The sequence below is a fragment of the Sarcophilus harrisii genome, chromosome 2, assembly GCF_902635505.1.
Source record: "Sarcophilus harrisii chromosome 2, mSarHar1.11, whole genome shotgun sequence".
NCBI classification, from domain to species: Eukaryota; Metazoa; Chordata; class Mammalia; order Dasyuromorphia; family Dasyuridae; genus Sarcophilus; species Sarcophilus harrisii.
Window position 1 is genome coordinate 251,681,567 of NC_045427.1, and position 24,877 is coordinate 251,706,443.

General features: G+C 32.1%; 1 protein-coding gene across 1 annotated transcript; it reads right to left on the minus strand.

Annotated features, from left to right (window-relative positions):
• Nucleotides 1–4,519: 4,519 nt before the first annotated feature.
• LOC100918837 (olfactory receptor 4F6-like) lies at nucleotides 4,520–5,458 on the minus strand. The gene has a single exon (XM_003755740.1). The coding sequence runs from the start codon at nucleotides 5,456–5,458 to the stop codon at nucleotides 4,520–4,522; it is 939 nt and encodes a 312-aa protein (XP_003755788.1).
• Between the last annotated feature and the right edge of the window lie 19,419 nt (nucleotides 5,459–24,877).

A 24,877-nucleotide genomic window follows, 5' to 3' on the forward strand; every position in this document is an offset into this window, starting at 1 on the left:
TATTTTTATTGAGTGGATATTTGTACCCTACCCACTGCACCACTCTTAATGGATAATACATTTTTAACTGAGCTTGGAATTATAGATAGTATGTGAATAAGCATTGATAGGTAAGGAGGACATTATGGACATAAGTATTACTGTAGCATAAGCAAAAATCCAGAAAAAAAGTCTTGAGAAATAATTTGAGGTTGGTAAATACTATAATTTGGCTAAAGAGTAGCCAAGTTAGAAAATAACAGATGTCATTTGGGAGTATGTGTAGCAACATTCCAGGTTTTTGATGTAATAAACATTATGTTATTAACAAACAGCAGAATTTAAAGCACCTTACTATTTATAACAAGGCTTATTAATTCTTTTATATCATGGACATGGAGCCCTTTTGGAGATTTTGTGAAGTTTATGAAACATTTCTCAGAATAAAATATATAGGATTGTGAAGGAAATTCATTTTATTAAAATATTTATCATATCAAAATATCTGTTGTATAAAAAGTAATTATAAAAAAATTTTAATCATTTCTCAAACCCTAATTCCTGTTCTAGAAGGAATCCTCCTTGACTTAGACTCTTTTGCTTGGAAATCTCTATGACTATGGCCAAATTTGGTAAAGATGACTTTTATATCTCACTTGATATAAATGATCAAAGGGTCATTAAGCAAGGTTACCTTGATTGTTATCTTTCAAGAAATTTTATATAATTTTGACATATACATAGGAAACTTCATTACAGAAGAGCCTTTGGCATAATATTTTGCTCCACAGAAGTAAATTATTTTTTCATCAACAAATGATAAGTGCAGTGAAATTATATATTCTCTACATCTTCATATAGTGTCATGGAAGCAACAAACAAGAGCTTGGACAGATTTGGAGACAGTAAAGGATAGAAGGGCCTAGCATGGTATGAGGACTCAAAGAATTGAATGTGACTAAACAACAGAACAACAAACTAAGCAAACAACATGTCTTTTAGTCAGTTTTGTGATAGTTTAAAAAAAAAAAAAAACACTGTTGAAGAATAATGCCTGTGAAAGAATACCCTTTCGAAATGAATGTGGACTACTTGCATTTTTGTTTTTCTTCCCAGGTTATTTTTACCTTCTGAATCCAATTCTATTTGTGCAACAAGAGAACTGTATGGTTCTGCACACATATATTGTATCTAGGATATACTTATTTAACTTATTTAACATCTAGGATAAACATATTTAACATGTATAAGATTGCCTGCCATCTAGGGGAGGGGGTGGAGGGAGGGAAGGGAAAAGTTGGAACAGAAGTGAGTGCAAAGGATAATGTAAAAAGTTACCCATGCATATGTTCTGAATAAAAAATTATAATTTAAGAAAAAAGAATACCTTTTACTTTCTAATTCCTTCATTAAGCATAATCCTTTATAAATGTGTAGATTATTCTAATAAACATTTTATGCAAATGAAAAATTTGACTTAAGTGTATTGTTAATGTTCTTGGTAGCTTTTTAAAAATAATAATTAGAAACAAGACTTTTTTTCACACTTGGATATATTTCTCTATGTCAGATTCCTAAAGAATTGAACTCTCTATGCTCTAAAAATTGTCCCAGCACTGCCACAAAAATTTCATCTGATCCAACTGCTTCTCCCATCTTTGTTACCACCAATACCATTCTACTTCCTCAAGAAACAAATTTACCTCATCATAATTCAAATGTGACTCCATCATCTTTGAGAGGAAAGATAATTTTTTATTTAAAAAAAAATTCTTAGTGGATTCTTTCCAGCCTTTTCCCATATATAGATCTTTCTACTTCATCCATAAATGTCTTTAGGACTTTATTTGTTGAGTTTCTTGTCAAGATTTCTTTAAATTTATGAAAGGAGGGTTGCCCTTAGATTCTTAGTTTTTTATGAAAATATATCACTAAAATTTCTGACATTTCTCTCCAGAAGATTTTATATAATGAGTTTCTATTTTTTTTTTTTTTTTGGTCTCATAGTGGCAAGTAAAATACAGAGATTAAACTTGAATGAAATTGTCATCAATGTATTTTCTCTTTTCATTTCCCATTTTTGATTTTAAGGAAATTGCAAATCTCTTTTATTGACCCTCAAGCTTCCTCCAAACGAGAAGGCCCATATTTTTAATACTAACATTTTACCATTGTTGCTACATGACAATAAGGCATGGAATACCATTTTGTCTGGAGGAAAAAAATGATATCACAGAGAAGGAAGAGATAATACCATTATAGTTGTGAAGAAACTGTAGCACATCATAAATTAGTAACTCAAAGGAAGAATGGGTGTAAGGGAAGTCATTGAGGAATCATAATGAGGAGAAACAGGTTCTTCACACTGAAAGAGCAAGGCATGACAAGGTGACACTGAGAAATAATGGCCACTGGTACACTCATGATGTTAAAAAAAAAAAAAAAAAAAAAAAAAAAGCAAGAAAGACAGCAATTTGAGTCCATCATGCTTTTTTTTTTTTTTGTGCTACAAAGGTAGCACAAGGTAGATAGACAGGGATAGATTGTGATTTGTATAATTAGAGAAAATCCCTGAATCAAGGAGATGAAATGTCCATTTCAGTAAGTAGATAACTGCCTTATAGGAGTAGAAAGAGCTATGACTTCAGATAAAGGAAAAATGACCACTCATGAGGGAGCCAGAAAGGACAATGAATTACCTAGAAAGATTTAATAGATATTTGTTGTTGTTCAGTAGTTTCAGTCATGTCCAAACTCTTCCTGATCCCATTTGGGGCTTTCTTGACAAAGATCCTGGGTAGGTTGCCAATCCCTTCTTTAGCTGATTTTACAGATGATCTGAAGTAAGTAGGACTAAGTGACTTGCCAAGGATTTTGCAGTTAGTATCTGAGACCAGATGTGAACTCAGGAAGGAGAGTCTTCCTGACTCTTCCAACTTGGTGCTGGCTGGAGGCTGAAGAAAGCAGAGGCAGAAGCCAAGGACAAAGCTGCAAGAGCTCTTGGAACCAAGCAGAGAGATAAGCCTGAGCTAACCGGGCTATATTGAAGGACACAATAAAAGATCTGAACTTTTATCAGCTGGCTGCGATTTTGGAGTAATTATTTATTTCAACTGAAACTAAAGCTGCCTCCAGAAAACCTCCCCAAGAAACCAACTTTCTCTCAGAGAGAATTTTTATATTTCAAAGAAGAAAAACACACCCAACATTTTGGGTTCAGCACTCTATCCACTACACCACTTTTAATGGATAATACTATTTTTTTTTTTTTTTTTTTTGCTCAGGCAATTGGGGTTAAGTGACTTTCCCAGGGTCACACAGCCAGGAAGTGTCACATGAGGACAAATTTGAACTCAGGTCCTCCTAACTCAGGGCTGGTGCTTTATCCACTATACTAATTAGCTGCCCCTGGATAATACATTTTTAACTGAGCTTTGAATTATAGATAGAATGTGAATAAGCATTAATGGGTGGGGAGGATATTATAGAAATAAGTGTTAGTGTAGCACAAGCAAAAATGCAGAAGAGAAGTCTTGAGAAATGATTTGAGGATGGTGAGTACTATAATTTGACTGAAGTGTAAACTATTTAGTGGAGAATCATGTGAAAAGAATCTGAAAAAGTAAATTAGAGACATATGAAGGGAACTGAATGTCATTCCAAGTAATTTGAACGTAATGTATGCTTTCTTTTATAAACTCATTTTATTCATTGGAATCATTGGATTTCAATGAAAATATTGATTATTTTATAGAGATACTTCTTACCAAGCTTTCTAATAGCTGAGAATATTAAGTGACTAACACTTCATATCATTGTCATTTCCCAAGAGTAATTCTGTACACATAGTAATGAATGTTTCATGAATTAAATCAAATGATATATTGAAACTATAGCCAAACTCTACACTAATTCTCTTAAGCACATTGTAATGTGTTTAGGCAAACTGTTTGAAGGCTTAGATCCCTATCTGACTTCCCTATTATCGAATTCCTCTGCTTATCTAAATATTTTGTATATACATAGTTTTTTTACCTATTGTCTTCCCATTAGATTGTGGGATCCTTGAGGGCAGGGAGTCTTTTTGCTCTTCTTTTTATTCTCAATGCTTAGCACAGTGATTAGTATATAAGTGTTTAATAAATACTTTTTGATTTGTTGACTTCTTTCCTCATTGTATGTGCATTCCTTCCTTTGGAAGGAATTGTCTCTGTTAACCTCATACCATATTTTCCTTGAACTATTTACTAACATTAGAAGATGTAAACCGTATGGCATTGAAATAACTAAATGTCTTGAGTGTGGGTATCAGCATAAGTATACAGTTATTTTTACTGTTAATCTTATATATAAAAGTGGGTTATGTAGCTCAGTCTATAGTTGTCAAAATAATTCTACAACCATTGCTGAGAATAATTTCTAAGAAATGTGCTCTCTAATGAAAATTCACAGCTCCCAGGAGGTTAATGATAGGTTTTTTAGAACTTAGAGTAGTCAGCATGAGGCTGAAGAATACCATGACTTTCTTGAATAAAATCCATCAAGAAGACTCCTTAGAACCCACAATCTTCCTGCTCAGTCTTTTCATTGCCACCTTCATTTCCTTGTTTCTAAATGTATAGATTGCAGGATTCAAGACGGGGGTAACAACAAAGTCGAGAATGATCAAAAACTTGTCCAGTGAAAGTGTGGGGAATGGCCATACATAGACAAAGAAGCATGGAGTGAAGTATAAAAATACCACTGTAATATGAGCTGACAGAGTGGAAAAAGCTTTGGACAAACCAACTGAAGAATGATGCCTGACTGTAACCAGGATAAAGATGTAGGAAATAATCAAAAGGAAGAAGGTACCCATGGAAATAAGCCCACTACTAGCGGTGACTACATTATCCACTACATGGGTATCTACACAGGCAAGTTTTGTGACCTGAGGAAAGTCACAGTAAAAGCTGTCAATCTTATTAGAGCCACAAAAAGGCATATTTATAAGAAAAATAAACTGAGAAACAGCATGGACTATTCCAATCACCCAGGCAGCCACTACAAAGCAAATACAGGTTTTATGGTTCATAATAGTCAGATAATGGAGAGGCTTGCAAATTGCTGTGTATCTGTCAAAGGCCATAGCTATAAGGAGAACCATCTCAGTTCCTCCCATAACATGGATAAAGAATATCTGTGTCATACAACTTGGGAATAAGATGATTCTGTGTGTACTCAAAACATCAGCTATCATTCTGGGTACTGCAGTGGCAGATAGACCCAGATCAAGAAGGGAGAGGTTGGCCAGCAGAAAATACATGGGAGAGTGCAGATGGGGATCAAGAATCACAGTGAACACAATGAATAGATTTCCCAGCACAATTCCCATAAAAAATGAGGAAAAAAAACAAAATAAGAAAATATTCATCTCCCAAGAAACAGGAAGTCCCACCAATACAAATTCAGTCACCATAGAATCATTGGCTTCATCCATTAACTGAATCAGCAGTGTAGACTCTGAAGTGACCTGATAGTAGACAAAGAGGAAGAAATTATAATTATGAGAAATGAAAATTAGACATTCTATTTGTTCTACTATGAAAAGTGACAGTAGGTTAGAGACACCAGAATGCAGGAAACTAGGATAGTCACAAGATAGGGAGGAAAAAATGAAGACAATAAAATATATAAAAGGAAATGTATGGTTAAAAAAAAAACTTATTTATAACAATAACAAAAGATTTTTATAAAAGTCTTTTCCTCACTAAAATCTTGTGAAGTTTGTGGTGCAAGTATTATTACCTCATTTTACAGATCAAAAAACCAAAACTCAGAGAAATTATTGCTTGACCATGGTCACAAAGTTAGTAATTGTCTAAGCTGGGGTTTTAATACACATCCATTTCTCTTTTCATTTATTAGGAACCACAAAAATATACCATTCATTAGAATAAATATTCAGAAAGTTTGGGGTCTACCTCACACCTATGACTGGCTAATGGAACAAAAATGGGAATAAATGTTGAAGAGGATGGAAAAGGGTGAAAATGGAGCTAATAATGCACTATAAATAGAAGTGTAAATTGATCCAGCCATTCTGGAGGTCAACTTGGAACTATGCCCAAAAGGCATACACTTAGATCCAGCAATTCCACTATGAGTAGCTCTTTTCTGGGGTAAAGAATTGAAAATTGAAAGGATGCCCATCAATTGGGGAATGCCCGAACAAATTGTGGTATGTGATTATGATGCTATAAGAAATGATGGGCAGAAAATGATGATCTCAGAAAAACCTAGAAAAACTTATATGAGCTGATGCAAAGTGAAATGTAATGTGTACAAAATAACAGCAATATTGTAAGATGATCAGCTGTGAATGACTTAGCTATTCCTAGAAATGCAATGATTGAAGACAATTCTAAAGGGCTTATGATGAAAAATGTCAACCATAATCAGAGTAAAAACTGATGGTTTCTGAATACAAATTGAAGTATATTTTTCTTTTTACTTTATTTTTTTTTAGGGTTTTTTTAATTTATGTTTTCTTTCATGTGACTATTATGGAAAAGTTTTGCATGACTATACATGTACAGTCCTTGCTTCCTTCTTAATGAGGGAGAAATCCATAATTCTTGGTTACTTTCTTTGATATTTTATTGTACCCATTTTCTGATCAGCTATGTTCCAGACAAAAATCACCATCACAAGTCAATCTTTGAACCTTTTTTATGCACAGTTGCTAGCCCTTCTGATTCTTTTAATGAGGGAACTGGTGGGAGAATTTGGAACTCAACATCCCACTGATGTTAAAAATTATATTTAAAAAAATACCACTACTATATCTAAAACTAGAACTCATAAAGATCCAAGAGGTTAAAAAGTGGGGGCAGGGAAGGGGAAGGACCGATTTGTCCAAAACATTTATAACAGTTCTTTTTGTGATCACTAAGAATTGGAATTAAAAGGAATGACTAGCAATTGGGGAATGACTAAACAAACTACTATGTGTTTTTCATGGTATATCATTGTGCTATAAGAACTAACAAGATGATTTCAGAAAAACTTGGAAAGACACATGAATTGAAGCAAATTAACATGAGTAGAGCAAGAAGAACACTGTACTTAGTAACAGCAATATTATACAATGAAGATCTGTGACTGACTGGACTATTCTCCATATTACAATGATCTAAGAAAATTCTAAAGGACTAAGGGTGAAGCAAAATATCTACTTTCAGAGAAAGAACTCATGATATCTGAATATGGATTGAAGTATACTATATTTTACTTTCTTTTCTTAAGTCTTCTTGTACAAAATGAATCATATGGAAATGTTTTACATGATTGTACATTATAACATATTAAATTGATTATCATATCAGGACAGGGGAAGGGGAAGGAGGGATAGAATTTAGAAATCAAAATTTTAAAAAAAAACCAAAGATTAAAAATCATTTTAACATGTAATTAGGAAAAATATAATATTACTTTTTTAAAAAGACATTTGGAATCCATCTTTTTACAATGCCATCCCTCCTTCCAACCAGATGTCTTTTCCTAAGTATTGAAATTATTGGGGACTCAAATCAGTGTCAATCTTTAATTTACATTTGCACAGTCTTTGCCATCACAATCTCCATAATACTGATGGATTAGCACAGAGAGTCAGAATGCATTTTATTTCAGGACTTGAAACACTTGTGGAAGATGCCAACCTTCACTTAGCCCTAATCCTGACTCTTTCTGAATTGACAGTCTCCAGGGACCCAACTGAAGACCAAACACTTCGACATATGTAAGTTTTCACACGAGAGCACACATAAGCACTAACTTATTCTGAGCTGATAACATAATGGCTGTCCTGCACCAATAATACACTGGTCCATAACTTGCATGCAACCACATTGACACATCAACCAATTTTTTCAGCTTCTGTAATCATTCAAACTATTTTCTCTTTCCACAGACTCAAACTCTTCTCTCAGTAACTTCATAACAGTTACTCAAAGTCTGACATCAAAATTATATCTACTTCATCAAATGTCAATGTTAAAAAAAAATCCTGTTGCTTCTTGTTAGGATGAAAGAAAAGCACTATTAGAAATCAATCTTTGAATCTTTTTTATGCAGTCTCTAGCCCTGTTGAGCCTAATACGTCTGTACTATGAATGCCACAAATTGAGAAAGAGGAAGCAGAAGGCAAATATACTTAATTCCCTTACCAATACCAAAACACTTCTCTACATTGTCTTTAAATAATTTAATTAATAAATTTTTGTGATTCCTCCTGTCTTTTTCCACTTAGATATCAAAGCATGTCATATCTGCTCAGTGACACTATTGCATGGTCTTCCCAGCACTCATACCAGTTCTTATAACTGTATTTTAGCTTACCCTTTCAAACTTTCCCATAATACTTTGTTTGGTGCATAACTGTACAATATCAACTGCCAAACATATGAGTAATAAAGATTGGGGAATGGAATGGTAAATAAATTAGATCTGACTGGCATGAGATAGTAACACATAGGATCTAGTGGAAAGAATAATAGATTCTAAGTCAAGAGACCTAAATTCTAATTACTTTAGGTAATTTACTTCATTCTGGATTATTTCCTAATCTGTATAATAAAAATACTGATTATTAATACCAAAAATCCCATCCATAACATTCCATAATTCTTGGTTACTTCCTTTGACATTTTATCATACCCATTTTCTGATCAGCTATATTCCAGACAACAAATTCCCAGTTCAATTTAAACTAAACTCTAGTTGATAGTAAAGATGCAAAAGGACTGAGAAAGAGAGCATTGTGATTTTTCTGCTGAGAAAAATGTTTCCACTGCCTTTGAAAGGTCAAAATTAGAATGACAAAAGAATCCAGCATGACGTTATCCAAGAACAATATTTTATCAAAAATAAAATAATTCAATCTGATCAACTAAAGTATAAAATTAGTTCAGCATTACGTGTAATGCTTCAGCAATATTTAAAACTGCTAGAATTGTTTGTATTTTTTAATCTTGTTTTTGCTTCGTTTGCATGAATAAGGAAACTGATTATCAAAAATTTGTAGAAAAGAAATTTCAAGGTAATACCATCATTTCAGGGGATTAAATCTTTCTGTGATTTTTTTGGTCTCAATCTATGAAATGTTTTGGTATTTACTTGTGATCACTGATGGCTCTTTATATTTTTAACCATCATAGTCCAAAATAAATATTCAGAAGAGAGTTCAATTCCAGAACTATTCCTATATATAAGGAAATAAAAACTACATTCAAAGAAACATAACTAAAAAACTCATTACATAAAGGAGAAGAGGGTGGGACAAGGAAAGGATAAAGTAGAGCTGTATAATGAAAGGTGTGAGAGAGGATACATAAAAAGAACAGAGAAGATAAGAAAGAAGGAAAGACAATAAAAGAATACATAGGGAAAAGAGAAAAGTGAGAAATATGTGTATCTTTATACACATATAAACATAATGATTACAAGATCATAAATAGAGTGAGAAGTTACACAGAATCCAACTCCCATTTTACAGTTAAAGAAATAGAAAGGAATACTTGAACATTCTTAATAATGTCTACAATTCTCTCTGGAACAAGTGCCATAAGTTATCTGCTTCAGTCAAAAACATTATTATGTCATACCTATTACTAGCTATACTTAATTCCTGCTTTCCTGTTATAACATTAGTTTGTTTTTTCCTTTTTGAAATTATTTTATTAGCAAATTGTAAAATGGTAATGTCTATGTTGGATTAAAGAGGGAAAATCAGTATGAGTATTGTTAATGTATTCATGACTTCTGAACTAATTGGACATAATGGGATTATAGACTAAATGTATATGCAAGAAACAAATATGTGTTTCTCAGAAAATTTAATGATAAGTCTCAAGCTGAAAATTCTTGTGATTCATTAATGACTCCTAGATCAACTTTCTAGCCACAATACTGTAGTGGCTGTGTAACTTAATCTATTTTAGGAAAAACAATGAAAAGGGGAAGGTCCCACTTAAAACCACTTAGGCCACACAACTGGCTAGCCCTTCATAAAACTTCAAGGATAGATAAGTGAAAAAGAAGGCCCATCCTTAAAATAAGTTTATTATTACAGAAGAAATCTTGAGAATTTTAGGGAAAGTGAAAAAAACATAAGAACGAACCTCCAGATCTGTTTTGAGAAAAAGAAGATATATTTGTCTCCTCTACTTACTCAGAAAACATTTCCAACATTGTGAAGCTCCCTGAAGTTCTCTAGATGCAAAAATCTACAATTGAGTTATTCATCTTTCCCTCTTGGAAATTTTGGCTTTACCACCCAGGTCTAGGACAGCGATCTCCTCAAATCTAATATATAAAAACCAGAATCATTTAAAAAAAAGAAAAAAGAAAAGAAAGAAAGAAAAGAAAAGAAAGAACTTCAGTGATAATTTAATCCAAACTTCTTATTTCACAGGTTATAAAATTAGGAATTAAAGAGGCTACATAATAACATAGCTAGTTAGTTGCAAACACCTGGCTTGATTTCCAGGTTTTTTTCACTGCATCAATTTGACCTCTCTGCTACATCAAAAAACTGAAGGGTGGGAATCTAATTTTAAAACTGCCCTTTCACGCAAGAGGTTCAAGAGTTGTCCCAGTATTGTTAGTGTTGATCTAATCATAGTGTCTTGGAACCTAAACCCTGGAATATAGGGAAAGTGAGATCAAATTGAAGCTGCTGACCAGAAGGAACTGTTTCATTATTCCCTCTTCTTTAATTCACCTTTATTGTCTTTTCTCTCCTCTTCTAAAAGCCCAAGGAATCCTTTCTACAATGTTGGCCAACATTTATTTTATTAATGATCCCATTATCATAAGATAAATTTATGATTAACTCTCAAGATTACCAAATAAAATTCTTATTAACAATTGCCACCAAATGTAGGTATGACCAAGGTGCAGATTTGGTTTTTTGGTCGCCCAAATTTTAAAATAAGATTATGAGAAAAAAAGAAAAAAAAATATTAAAAATATCAATTCATCAAAGAGAGAAATTGCAAATATCAAACCCTTATGGTTTGTATGATTTTCAATATCCTATTGCTGCTCATAATTGTGTGTGTGTGTGTGTCTATGTGTGTGTGTGATGTTGAAGAATGGGAAAATAAAACATATAAGAGGAGGTGGGGGAAAAGAAAAAGAGAGAAAAGAAGAATTCTGAAGAAAGAGGAAGATAATTGTAAAAAAAAATAATATTTTTAAAGTATTTATTTTACCTACCTATTTTGTCACAGAATATTACATAATATTTAAGAAGGAAAAATTAATCTTTTTTCCTTAGCGCTTAGTAATCTCTTTAAAAAAAAGAGTTATATTAAGTTCGTCCCTAAAAGGAAGCAATATAATTAGTTTCTCTGTTAGTGACCCAATGATGCTGCTCAGATCTTTAATATCTAGCTCATAATTATTTCCCTGATGATCCTTTTTTGGAGTCACACTAGTTTTCTCAAGAGGAAAAACACTGGAAAGGTTGCCTGGTGATAAAATAGGAGAGAGAATGCAAATAAATATTTTGAGTACTATTAGAAATATTATCCAAAATGGTATGAAATAAGCTTAGCATAGCTCTTCTGGAAGAAGGCCCGTTTGGAGTGATTGGAATGAAAAAGTAAATCAGTCTTCAGAGAGTAAATGGATAAACCCTTCCATTGGGAAAACAAGGAAATGGCAGTGAGAGACAAATTAGCTATAGCTGTTACATAGATGAGAAACTTTTGGCAAATGCACTGTCCCTTTGAAGTAATGTGTGATAAGCATCATAAAAATGTTTGAGAGACAGATCCATAAGAAATACAATTTGCATTTTAATGATCAGAACAGGTAGTATAAATGCCCAAGGATTTTGATATTATACTTTGAGCATATGTTCAAAAGCCTAGATAGTTGTCTCTTTCCTTTTTCCTTATCCTTTCCTACTTCAAATCTCATAAATTCTGAAATAAATTGAATATAAGTAATCAAAACATATTTTAAAAAATTAAAATAAGGAGTTGTAACAAAAGTTAATATGCATCTGATATTTTTAAAATGATAATTGCTTACAAACTGGGAAAACATTTTTACAGTTAAAGGTTCTGATAAAAGCCTCATTTCCAAAATATATAAAGAATTCCCTCTAATTTATAAGAAATCAAGTCATTCTCCAATTGATAAATGGTCAAAAGATATGAACAGATAATTTTCAGATGATGAAATTGAAACTATTTCCACTCATATGAAAGAGTGTTCCAAATCACTACAGAGAAATGCAAATTAAGACAACTCTGAGATACCACTACACACCTGTCAGATTGGCTAAGTGACAGGAAAAAATAATGATGAATGTTGGAGGGGATGTGGGAAAACTGGGACATTGATGCATTGTTGGTGGAGTTGTGAACAAATCCAACCATTCTGCAGAGCAATTTGGAATTATGCCCAAAAAGTTATCAAACTGTGCATACCCTTTGATCTAACAGTGCTACTACTGGGCTTATATTCCAAAGAAATACTAAAAAAGGGAAAGCGACCTGTACATGCCAAAATGTTTGTGGCAGCCCTTTTTGTGGTGGTAGAAACTGGAAAATGAATGGATGCCCATCAATTAGAGAATAGTTGGGTAAACTGTGTTATATGAATGTTATGGAATATTATTGTTCTATAAGAAATGACCAGCAGGATGAACACAGAGAGGCTTGGAGAGACTACATGAAATGATGCTAAGTGAAATGAGCAGAACCAGGAGATCATTACATACTTCAACAACGGTAGTGTATGAGGATGTATTCTGATGGAAGTGGATATCTTTGACAAAGAGAAGATCTAACTCAGTTCCAATTGATCAATGATGGACAGAAGCAGCTACACTCAGAGAAGGAATACTGGGAAATGAGTATAAACTGTTTGCATTTTTGTTTTTCTTCCCAGGTTATTTTTACCTTCTGAATCCATTTCTCCCTGTGCAACAAGAGAACTGTCTGGTTCTGCACACATATATTGTATCTAGGACATACTATAACATATTTAACATGTATAAGAATGCTTGTCATCTAGAGGAGGGGATAGAGGGAGGGAAGAAAAAAGTTGGAACAGAAGTGAGTGCAAGGGATAATGTTGTAAAAAATTACCCAGGCATATGTTCTGTCAATAAAAAGTTATAATAAAAAAAATTTAAATAGTAATTTCTTTTGATTTCAGAGAAGGCAAAATAAAAGTTTATGTCTTCAAATTTTGGAAATAAATATCCTTAAAAACACAAAACACATTAAACAATATAATTACTATTTTAAATTAATTAATTACCTTTAAAAATTAGAATTGGACAATTAGAAGCTGGTGAGTTTTTAAGACACCAAGAATCAGTCAAACAAAGTCAAAAGAATTTTTTAAAAAGTACAGAATGTAAAATATCTCATTAAGAAAACAACTCAGATTTAAAATAGACCCAGGAGAGATAATTTAAGAATAATTCACTCCCTGAAAGCTTTAATCTATAAAAGAGCCTGGAAAGAATCTTTCAAGAAATTATCAAGGAAAACTGTCCTGATATCCTAGAACCAGAAGTAAAGAATTCCCTGATCACATCCCAAAAGAGATCCCAAAATGAAAACTCCAAGGAATATTGTAGCCAAATTCCAGAATTATCTGGTCAGAGGGGAAAATGCTGTCAGCCACCAGAAATAAATAATTCAAAAACTCAGGAGCCACAGGAAGGATTACACATGATTTAGCAGTTTCTACATTAAAGGACTGGAGGACTTGAAATATGATATTCTGAGAGGCAAAGTAGCTTGGACTACAATCAAGAATCAACTACCAGCAAAAGTGTACATACTCTTTTAGAGGAAAAGATGGATATTCAATGAAACAGGGAATTTTCAAACTTTCCCAATAAAAATTCCAGAGCTGAACAGGAAATTTGATCTTCAAAAACAAGATTCAAGCAAGGGAAGCATAAAAAAGTAAACAGAAAAGAAAAAAAAAAAAAAAAAAAAAAAAAAAAACATGTTATTCAATAAAATTAAGCTGTTTACATCCCACACAGGAAAATGATGCCTATAACTCTTGAAAGCTGTATCTCTATTAGGGCAGTTATAAGGAGTATATATAGATAGAAGTGGGGTATAAGTTGAGTTTGATGTTAATGATATAAAAAAATAAGAGGTGAAGAAAAGATTGTACTGGAAGAAGATGAAACAGGGAGACAGAATAGGGTAAATTACATCACATGAAGAGATTTTTTTTTTTTTAAGACCTATGACAGTAGATGGAAAGAAAGGGGAAAGAGAATAAGGGGATTCTCTTTGGATTTGGCTCAGAGGAAATAACATAGACATTCAGTTGAGTATAGAAATTTATCTTATCCTATGGGGAATTAGGAGGGGAAAAGAAAAGATAATAGAAGGGGGCACTGATAGAAGCAATGGTAGAAGGGGGATCAGATGTAGGAGGAGAAAAGGGAAAGAAAAGGTTGGCCTGATAGAAGGGAGGACAGATTGATGGAGACAGTGGTCAGAAACACAATACTGGTGAGGGTGAAAGAAGAGAGAAAAGAATAAACTGGGGAAAATAGGATCAAAAGAAATACATAGTAATCATAACTGAGTGTGAATGGGATAGACCCTCCCATAAAAAGAAGTGAATAACAGAATGGATTAAAAATGAGTATCATACAATATGTTGCTTATTAGAAACACATTTGAAGCAAAAAGATATACATAGAGTAAAGGTAAAAGGCTAGAGCAAAATATAGTATGCTTCAGCTGAAGTAAAAAAAAAAAATAGGGATTACAATCTCAGACAAAATAAAAATAGATTAATTAAAAGAGATAAGAAAGGGAACTACATTTTGCTGAAAGGTCCCATAGACAATGAATGCCAATACTAAACATATATGCACCAAATAGAATAGCACCAAATTCTTAGAAAAGTTAAGTGAATGAGAGAGAAAGAGAGAGAGAGAGAGAGAGAGAGAGAGAAAGAGAGAGAGAGAGAGAGAGAGAGAGAGCGAGCAAAACTATACCTGTGGGGGATTAGATAAATTAAACCAAAAAGAAATAAAAAAGAAAATGAGAACAGAATTTTAGAAAAGTTTTATATGATAGGACTGTGAAGAAAATTGAATGCAAATGGAAAGGAATATACTTTTTTCTCCATATTATATGACACCCACACAAAAAAAACTGACCATGTATTGAGCATAAAATCCTAATGATCAAATGAAAAACAGATTATATATTAAATGCATCCTTTTCAGATCATTATGCAATAAAAATAATGATAATTTAAAGGACCATGGAAAGAGTTTAAAAGTAATTGTAAATTAAATAATTTCATCCTAAACAAAGATTGGAACAAACAACAAATCACAGAAACTATCATAATTTCATAAAAGACAATGACGATAAGGAGATAACATACCAAAACTTATGGGATGCAGCCAAAACAGTTCTTAAGGAAAATTTTATATCTCTAGATGATTATATTGAATCAAATAGAGAAAAAGGAGATCAATGAAATGGGTGTGTAACTAAAAAAAACCTAGAAAAAGAACAAATAAACAGTTCCAATTAAACACCAAATTAGAAGTTCTGAAAAATCAAAGGAGAGATTAATAAAATAAAAAGTAACAAAACTATTGAACTAATAAATAAAACTAAGAGCTTGTTTTATGAAAAAACAATAAAATAAGTAAACTTTTATTTAATTAGATTTTTTTAAAAGGAAGAAAAATTACCAGTATCAAAAATAAAAAGTGTGAATTTACCACCACTAAAGAGAAAATTAAAGCAATAATTATGAGCTATTTTGCTCAATTGCATGCCAATAAATCTGACAATCTGAGTCAACTGGATGGTTATTTGTAAAAAGCCATAAATTGCCCAATTTAAGAGAGGAGGAAATAAAGCCTTAAATAACTCCATTTTAGCAAAAACAAATTGAACAAGCCATCAGTGAATTCCATAAGAAAAATCTCTAGGAGCAGATTGATTTACATTGTGAATTCAATCAAACATTTAAAAAACAATTAATTCCAGCACTATATGAACTATTTGGAAAAATAAGAAAAGGTGGAGTTTTACCAAGTTCCTTTTATTACATAAACTGGTTGTTAATACCTAAACCAGGAAGAGTCAAAACAAAGAAAGAAATTTAAAGACCAATTTCCTTAATGAATATTGATGCAAATTTCTAAATAAAATATTGGCACAGATAGTACAGCAACTTATCACAAGGATAATACATGATGATCAGATAGAATTTATACAAGAAATCCAGGGTTCATTCAATACTAGGAAAACTATCAGTAGTGATTAAAAAAAAAAAAACTAACAGATTATATGATTATCTCAATAGATGCAGAGAGCATAGGAATAAATGGAGGCTTCCTTAAAATAAGCAGTATTTATCTAAAACCATCAGCAAGCATTTATAGATATAGATATAGGGGTGTGTGTGTGTGTGTTTGTGTGTGTGTGTGTGTGTGTGTGTGTGTGTGTTTGTGTGTGTAGAGAGATAAGCTAGAAGACTTCCCAATAAGATCAGGGATAAAACAAGGATGCCCACTATCATCACTATTATTTAATATTGTCCTAGAAATGCTAACTTCAGCAATAAGAAAAGAAAAAGAAATTGAAAGAATTAGATAGATAATGAAGAAACAAAAATATCACTCTTTGCAGATGATATAATGTTATACTTTAAAAAATCCTAGAGAATCAACTAAAAGACTACTTGAAAAAAATTAAAAGTTTTAGAAAGTTGCAGGATATAAAAATTCCACATAAATCATTAGCATCTCTATATATTACCAACAAGATCCAAAAGGAAGAAATAGAAAGAGAAATTCATTTTAAAATAAATGTAGATAATATAAAATATTTGGGAGTCTAATTGCCAAGATAAACCCAGGAACTATATGAACACAATTTTAAAATACTTTCCATACAAATTGAATAAGATCTAAACAATTGGAAATTTTTCAATTTCTCATGAGTAAGTTGAGCTAATAAAATAAAAATGACAATTCTACCTAAATTAATTTACTTATTCACTGCAATCTCAAAGTGACAAAAAGTATTTTATAGAGCTAGAAAAAAAATAATAATAAAATTCATCTGAAAGAACAAAAAGTCAAGAATATCTATGGGAATTAAGAGGTATTAGAGTGATTATAAAACTGAAAGTCTACAGACCCACTGTGCTGATTTCATTGTTGTATGGCTCTGAAATCTGGATAGTGTACCAGTGCCATACCAGAAAACTGAATAGCTTTCATTTGAATTGTCTAAGAAAACTTTGAAGATCACCTGGCAGAATAAGCTACAAAACACTGAGATACTTTTTCAAACTAAACTGCCAAGCATTCAAACTTTACTTAGGAAAATGAAACTCTGTCAGGCTGGCCACATTGTTCTAATGTCAAATGTATGTCTGCCAAAAACATTATTTTATTACAAACTCACACAAGGCAAGTGCTCACAAAGTGGTCAGAAAAAGTGATACAAAGACACTCTCAAGGTCTTTCTTAGAAACTTTAGGATTGGCCATATGATACGGGAGACACTGGCACAGGACTACCTAGCATAGCATGCTCTCATCAGAGAAAGTTCTATGCTCTATAAGCAAAGCAAACTTTAATTAGTTTGGGGGGGAGAGGGGAGACTTGAGATGGGAAAAGATGGACAATCCATTCTAAAAGTTTATAGGAACCATTTGTGTCTGATCTGTGGCAGAGCATTCTGAGCTTGTACTGGTCTAATCAGCTACAGTAGGACATACTAACTTGATTCCAACATAGTAATATCATTTTGGCCCTCTTCAAGAATGAAAGACACCAACCAACCAACCATTGTGTATACACATATACATTCCCAAAATCTATGCACTGTGGCTCAGTTTATTTATTTCAGAGTTGTAAGGATGATTCTTCCATTTGGAAGAATATTGGCTTAAATAATAGTAGAAACAACAAAAACAACAAATGCAGAAAAACTTCAAAATGTAGCAGTCTTATTAAAAATCCTAAAAATAATCTTGAAAGGATTATTCTTTGATGTCACCAAAAGCATATTTCAAATGAAATTTTTATCTACAAAAGCAAAATACTAGAGATGTTACCACTAGTACAGGAATAAAATAAATATGCTACCTTTTTTCACTACTACTTGACATACTTCTAGAAATATCAATACAACCTATAGTATTTTGACAATGTAAAAAATTAACAGTATATAAATATATTTAAGAATATATGTATACATAAAGAGATGCCAATAAATAAGACAAATACATTTCTCTATTAGCTAAATAATGATTTACATAGAAAATAAGTGAAAATTTAAGAAAATTAATACCATCATTAAATTATCAAGATATAAAATAAATCAGCATTTCTATACAATGCTAATAATACAGAGGAAATGACAGAAAGATAAATCTATTCAATCTATTCAACATAACTACCAAATGTTTAAATTAATTTAGAGTTACTCTACTAGGTCACACATAGGACTTCTTTAAGTTAAATTATAATATTAAAATATTCATATTATAACACAACTCTAATAATCAACCATAAATATAATTCTGCAAAAATCAAGAAAGAAAAATAAGTAGAGTAACATTTAATTTTCCATTAAATGAAAATATGGCCACACCAAAATAATTTTTAAAAACTATATTATGTATTATTTTAAATCATTTTTTAAGGTTTTATAATAAGTTTATATATTAAACCACTGATGCTTTTGGCTTCTATGTTTCTCTTCTTACCAAATAAATATTAAATCTTATCATAACAGTTGGACTCTTTGGATTTATCAAATACTGAATTACTGTGCTCATTTACTTTCATATATTGTGTCCCTAATCCATTCTAATGATCAATCTTTCTATTTCTTACCTAGTACTATTTTTTATAGTGGTGGCTTTGTGGTGTAGTTTGAATATTTAGAGTACTGCTAGACCTCCTTTCTCCCCACTTTTTTTTCCATTAAATACCTTTCTTATTCTTGATCTTTTATTCCTCCACAGGATTTTTTAATATTAAAAAGTAATCCTTTGATAGTTTGATTGTTATTATTTTATCATATCTCCTTGACTTATCCATGAACAAATATTTGTATGAAGAATGTTCTGTGAATGTATTCATATATTTCCACTATAATTCCATATAACCTTGGCAAACAGTTTCCCAAATCATATTTGTCATCTTATTATTTTCAACGGAATTTCTCTTTCTGTTCCTGCTAGCCTTTTTTTTTTTTAGTAATGTAGAAAAATGATTAAGATTTGTATAAATTTATTTTAAATCTTTTAACCTTGCTGAAATTGTTCACTGTTTCAATTAGTTTTAATAGAGTACTAAGATTCAAATAAGCCAACACATAGTAATAGCTGCATACTTATTCTTTCAATTCCTTTGTCATATTTTATGGCCATAACCTTTATTTCAAGAATTATATGGAATATTAATAGTGGTTTTGGACATCCTTACTTTGCTCCTGGTCTCACTGGAAAGGTTTCTTTTTTATTCCTCTTACAGAGATGAGTGCCTCTTGGTTGTAGATATTTACAATTTATAATTTTATAGAAAGCTCGAGTTATTTGTATTCTTTCTTTTCGGGTGGATTAGGCAATCAGAGTTAAGTGATGTGTGCAGGTCACACAGTAAGTGTCAAGTCTGAGGTTAGATTTGAACCCTAGTCATGCTAACTCCAGGGCAATGCCCATTATTCTAGTTCTTGTTTTGTTGTTTTAACTAGAAAGGGAAATTATATTTGACATATTTTTTGCATCTATTGAAATAATGTTGTAATTTTTGTTTTTTATCATCACAAGTTACAATTGATTATTGTCAATCAAGTTTATAGTTTTTCTAACATTGTACCAACCTTGAATTCCTGGTAAAATCCTGATGTTTTTTTCTGACAGATATTTATAATTTCTTTGTTGATATTTGATTTTAAATTTTTGCATAAATATTCATTAGGGATATTGATTTATAGTTTTCTTTCTCTTTCTAAGTTTTATCTGGTTTGTGTATTGAGATTGCATTGTTTCATAGAAGGAATTTGACAGGACTCTCTTCCTTTTTAAAAACAATTTCCAGGGGATTGGAATTACGCATTCTTTAAATGTCTGTTAGAATTAGTCTATAAATTCATCTGGTTATGGTGTGTTTTTTTTATATTATCCCAACATGATCAATTCACACTCATATCCTATAAGTAGATTCCTCACAGCCTTTATAATCATAAAAGTTTTAGGAGTTACATGTATTATCATCCAACAGAGAATGTAAACAATTTAACCTCATTGAGTTTCTTATGATTTATTTTTGTGTGTTACCTTTTTATGGTTCTTTTGAATCTTGTGTGAATCTTTGAATGTCAATTTTTTTTCTACTCAGTTCTGGTCATTGCTTTAGGAATGCTTGAAAGTTCTGTATTTCATTAAATATCCATTTCTCTCATGAAGATTATACTTAGTTTGGCCAGATGGGTGACTCTTGCTTGTAATCCTAGATCCTTTATTTTCCAGAATATCATATTCAAGTCTTCCATTACTTTAAGGTAGAAACTGCTTAATTTTATTTGATCCTGATTATAACTCCATGAGATTGGAATTATTTCTTTTTGATTGCTTGCAATATTTTCTCCTTGCCCTGGGAGCTATGGAATTTATCTAAAATATTTCTGGGACTTTCATTTTTGGCATTTCTTTCACGAGATGATCAGTTTTTTGTTGTTTTGTTTTTTGTTTTGGGTTTTTTTTTTGTTTTGTTTTTTTACCTACTGGATCATAGGGCAGTTGTCCTTGATAAATATTGAAACAAGATGTCTAGGCTCTTGTTTTTAATTATGGTTTTTAGATATCCTAATAATTCTGAAATATCTCTCCTTCATCTATTTTCCAGGTAACTTGTTTTTCCAATAAGATATTTCTTATTTTCTTCTGGATTTTTTTTTGTTATTGTTCTTTTAACTTTCTTTTAGCGTGTTTTGATATCCCATGGAATCATAAATCTCCACATGCCCAATTCTCATCTTTAAGGAATTATTTTTATTCAGTGAGCTTTGTAACTTTTTTCCCAATTAGCTACTTTTAAAGAGTTCTTTCCTTCATTGGATTTTTGTATCTTTCTTTTTTACCATTTGACCCATTCTGGTTTTTTTTTAAGTGTTATTTTTCTTTTGTGCATTTTTGATAATTCATTTTTAGCAACTTCTTTTATAAATCCCATTTTTTCCCAAATTTTTCCTTCACCACTCATTTTTTCTTTAACTCTTCCAGAAAATCTTATATTTGGGTTCAATTAGCATTGTTCTTTGAGTCTTTGTAGCTATTTTCACGTTATTGTCTTTCTATGAATTCACCTCTTGGTCTTTCCTGACACCATAATAGCTTTTTATGGTCAAGGGTTTGTTGTTGCTGCTGTGCTGCTGCTGCTGCAGCTGCCGTGGCTGCGGCTGTGGCTGCGGCTACTGCTGCTGCTGCTGTTGTTTTTGCTTGGTTGCTCGTTTTTCCTCCCAATTTAAATTTTATATTAAAAACTGGACTCTGTTCACCTGAAGTTTCAGAGGAACTTCCCCAAACTTCAGGTTTTTTCTTATTCTGTTTTAGTAGCTAGTTCTGGAAATTTGCAAGTTTGCTTCTAAGGTGGAGTGATAATGGAGAGATATGGTCAGTACTTTCCTGGTCTGCAGTCTAGTCTTTACCCAAGAAAGATAGGAAAATTGGACCAGGTCCCTTGCTCTCCTGCAACAATAAAAATTAATGTTCCTTTTTGCTTTGGAACTAGGACTAAGACTCCCTCAGAAATTTATGTAAATAATCACAAGTGCTCTGTTCCATTGTAGAACTCTAATCCAAAACTGCTCATAGGCAAAAGAGCCAGCCATTCAGGGTCAGCTGTATCTAATACCAGCAACATGCTCCCTATAATCTCTTTCTAAGCAGGCATCTGATCTCACTGTCTCTGAGCTGAGAGCTTCAGAAGCTGCTGCTGCTATTCCTGAGGCTCATACCTAGTGCTACCAGTATGTTTCAGGCTAGTTTCCATATATGCCATGCACTGTGCTAATGCTTTTTATAAATTATCTCATTTGATCCATACAGAAACTTTGCATTGTTGGTGCTATTATTATCCCCATTTTATAGTTAAAGAAACTCAGGCAAATGGAGGTTTAGTGACTTGTTCGGCAGCACAAAGCTAGTATGTATAGATTTTAATTAAGTATTTTCTGACTCAAGGCCCAGAACTCTATGCACTGTTCTACCAGATATCTATGGTAACAAGAACCATAAACAGAAAGGGAACCACTGGAATTTATTGAATGGGAGTGGTAGAGGGTATGACAATATCCTGAACATAGTAGGTTTTGTGTGTTCTCAAAGATTGGTGAGCTTCTTCTTAACAGTGTATGAATGAAAACATAATCACTTAAATTTTATGAAAGAAAGCTAAAGCCTGCTGTCTCCATATAGGAATCACAGTAATGATTAATATACTCTCTGAAGAACACAAGATGCAAGGTTTCCTTGCATCTACCATGTAGCTTTTATGTTTCAAGTATCTTAGCCCATGATGTGATTTCACATACCTTTACAAACTCTGTGGAACTTGCTTCTTAATACAATTCTGAAAGGATACAAGTATCATTTCTCCCTAAAAGAATAGAAATGATTTAACCTTGTTCAGACCTTTATGTTTGCTTGTTTATATTTACTTTTTTATACTTCTAGATGTCAAATTTTCTACTTAACTGGTCTTCACAAATTCTTGCTCGAATCCTTTATTTCAACACTTGGGTTTTTCTATTTCATATATGTGTGTTGCAAATGACATTATTGAATTCAAGTTTCTTATTAAACAATATAAGATTTCAGATACCCACATAAGATTTGGAGCAAATTCTATTCTGTGTAATAGTTGTTTCTTGTACACATTCTTGATCCATGTAAGAATGCAAGGCATATTCTCTATTCATCAATTTAATGGTAGAGAAAGTGAATTGAAAGTCCTTTCATTGAGTAGAAATGATAGGTTTTTCTATGAACTAATTTCTGTCAACTAACATATTTGAAAATGAATTCAATGCATAAACTATTCAATTTTTCTTTTCCATAGATTATGCTTGGCTGCCCTTGACTGACAAAATCAAATGTTTCCTTGCTAAAATTATTTCTGGGATCTTATATCTTTACAGTTGTGTTGATCTTATTTGCCCACAAAGAAAACTGAGGGAACAAGCAAAATATAAATTTACATAATACACATTAAAGGCCTTGGTGATATGACAATGAATTTGATTTGTTTTTCAGGGAATCATTCCAACTTGAATACACCTCTAATAAGCACAGAGTAAATAATAAAAATGTCATCTGCTGAGTTTTAACAAAATAAATTTTGTTATGGATTTGTCATTCCTACTCAATAAACATAAACTGCACTTTGATTAGGAAAAAAAGTATCTCTTCCTTCATTTCTTCTTTACTTCTTCCTGCCTGTTTTCCTTCTACAAATATTTATCAGGAATCTACTCTGTGTGATACACTGTGATAGAAACTATGTCCAATGTAAAATAGAAGGATAAATGCTCCTTGAACCAAGGGGGCTACAATTGAGTACAGCATACTCAGGGTTCCTCAAACTACGACCCGCGGGCCAGATGCAGCAGCTGAGGACATTTATCCCTCTCACCCAGGGCTATGAAGTTTCTTTATTTAAAGGCCCACAAAACAAAGTTTTTGTTTTTACTATACTCCGGCCCTCAAACAGTGAACTGGACCCCTATTTAAAAAGTTTGAGGACCCCTGTATGGTTTACAGGATACTAAAAACAAAACCAAAAAAAAAAAAAAAGCTCTTCAAAATGAAAAATATATATCCAAAATAAAGTCTAAGAAATCCTATATCAAAATAAGTTAACATTCAAAAAATAATCAAAAGAGAAGGCAAATCCCTATATTCCAATATGTTTACTCATCATCCCCTTCACCACCACCCATCACATTCCTGTAGTAGGCATACACTTGCAACAAGACTGAACTCTATCTTCCCTTGTCCTAGTAGTGAAAAAAAAAAGCAGATTCAAAAAACTGAGGAACGGAGAATTAGAGCAGAACACACACGTGTGTGCATGTGTGGGACTGCACTAAGTCTGAGGAAAAAAACCCAGCATCTAACTGGCTCAAATTCTAACCCTTTCCCCCTCAGGAGTCACTTGAAGCAGATTCATTGAAACATAAATTTCCAGGAAGTTGAAAGAACTTTAAGCTCTGGATCCCAGAGAAACTACCATCAAAGGGAAATGAATCAGAAAGTGAGTAATATGGGAATAAAATAAGTAAAATATGTTGAAATTACTAAATATCTCAAAATGAAGAAAATTCAATTAAATACTTTGAGTATAAACACATTAATTAAAAGAAAAAACATTAATAACAAAATGTAATGTGATCTCTAGATCAGAAAAAAATGTATAGGGTTTAAAAGACATAAATAAAGAGTAGTATGTCTAACAGAAGTAAAAAAAAAAAAAAACCCACAATAATATCAGATGATCATGCATTCAATATTCATTGAGAAGTCAGAAAAAATGCTTAGGAGCTATTTTAATTAAAAATTGAATGGTAGACAAAACAAAATACTTAGATTGAAGGAAAATGAAAAGATCAGAGTCTAAGACCAATATAAGCAATGGTGTAGAGGTAGAAGATACTCATTTGGGGCATGGCAAGTAGATTTTGTTGAAAAGAGCATTAAAAATTACTAGTATCCAATAGACTAGAAAAATATATAGTAACCATAATCTGAAGGACATTGAACATAAGGTTAAGGAATATGGAACTTTTTATTATTTGGTTAATAAAAA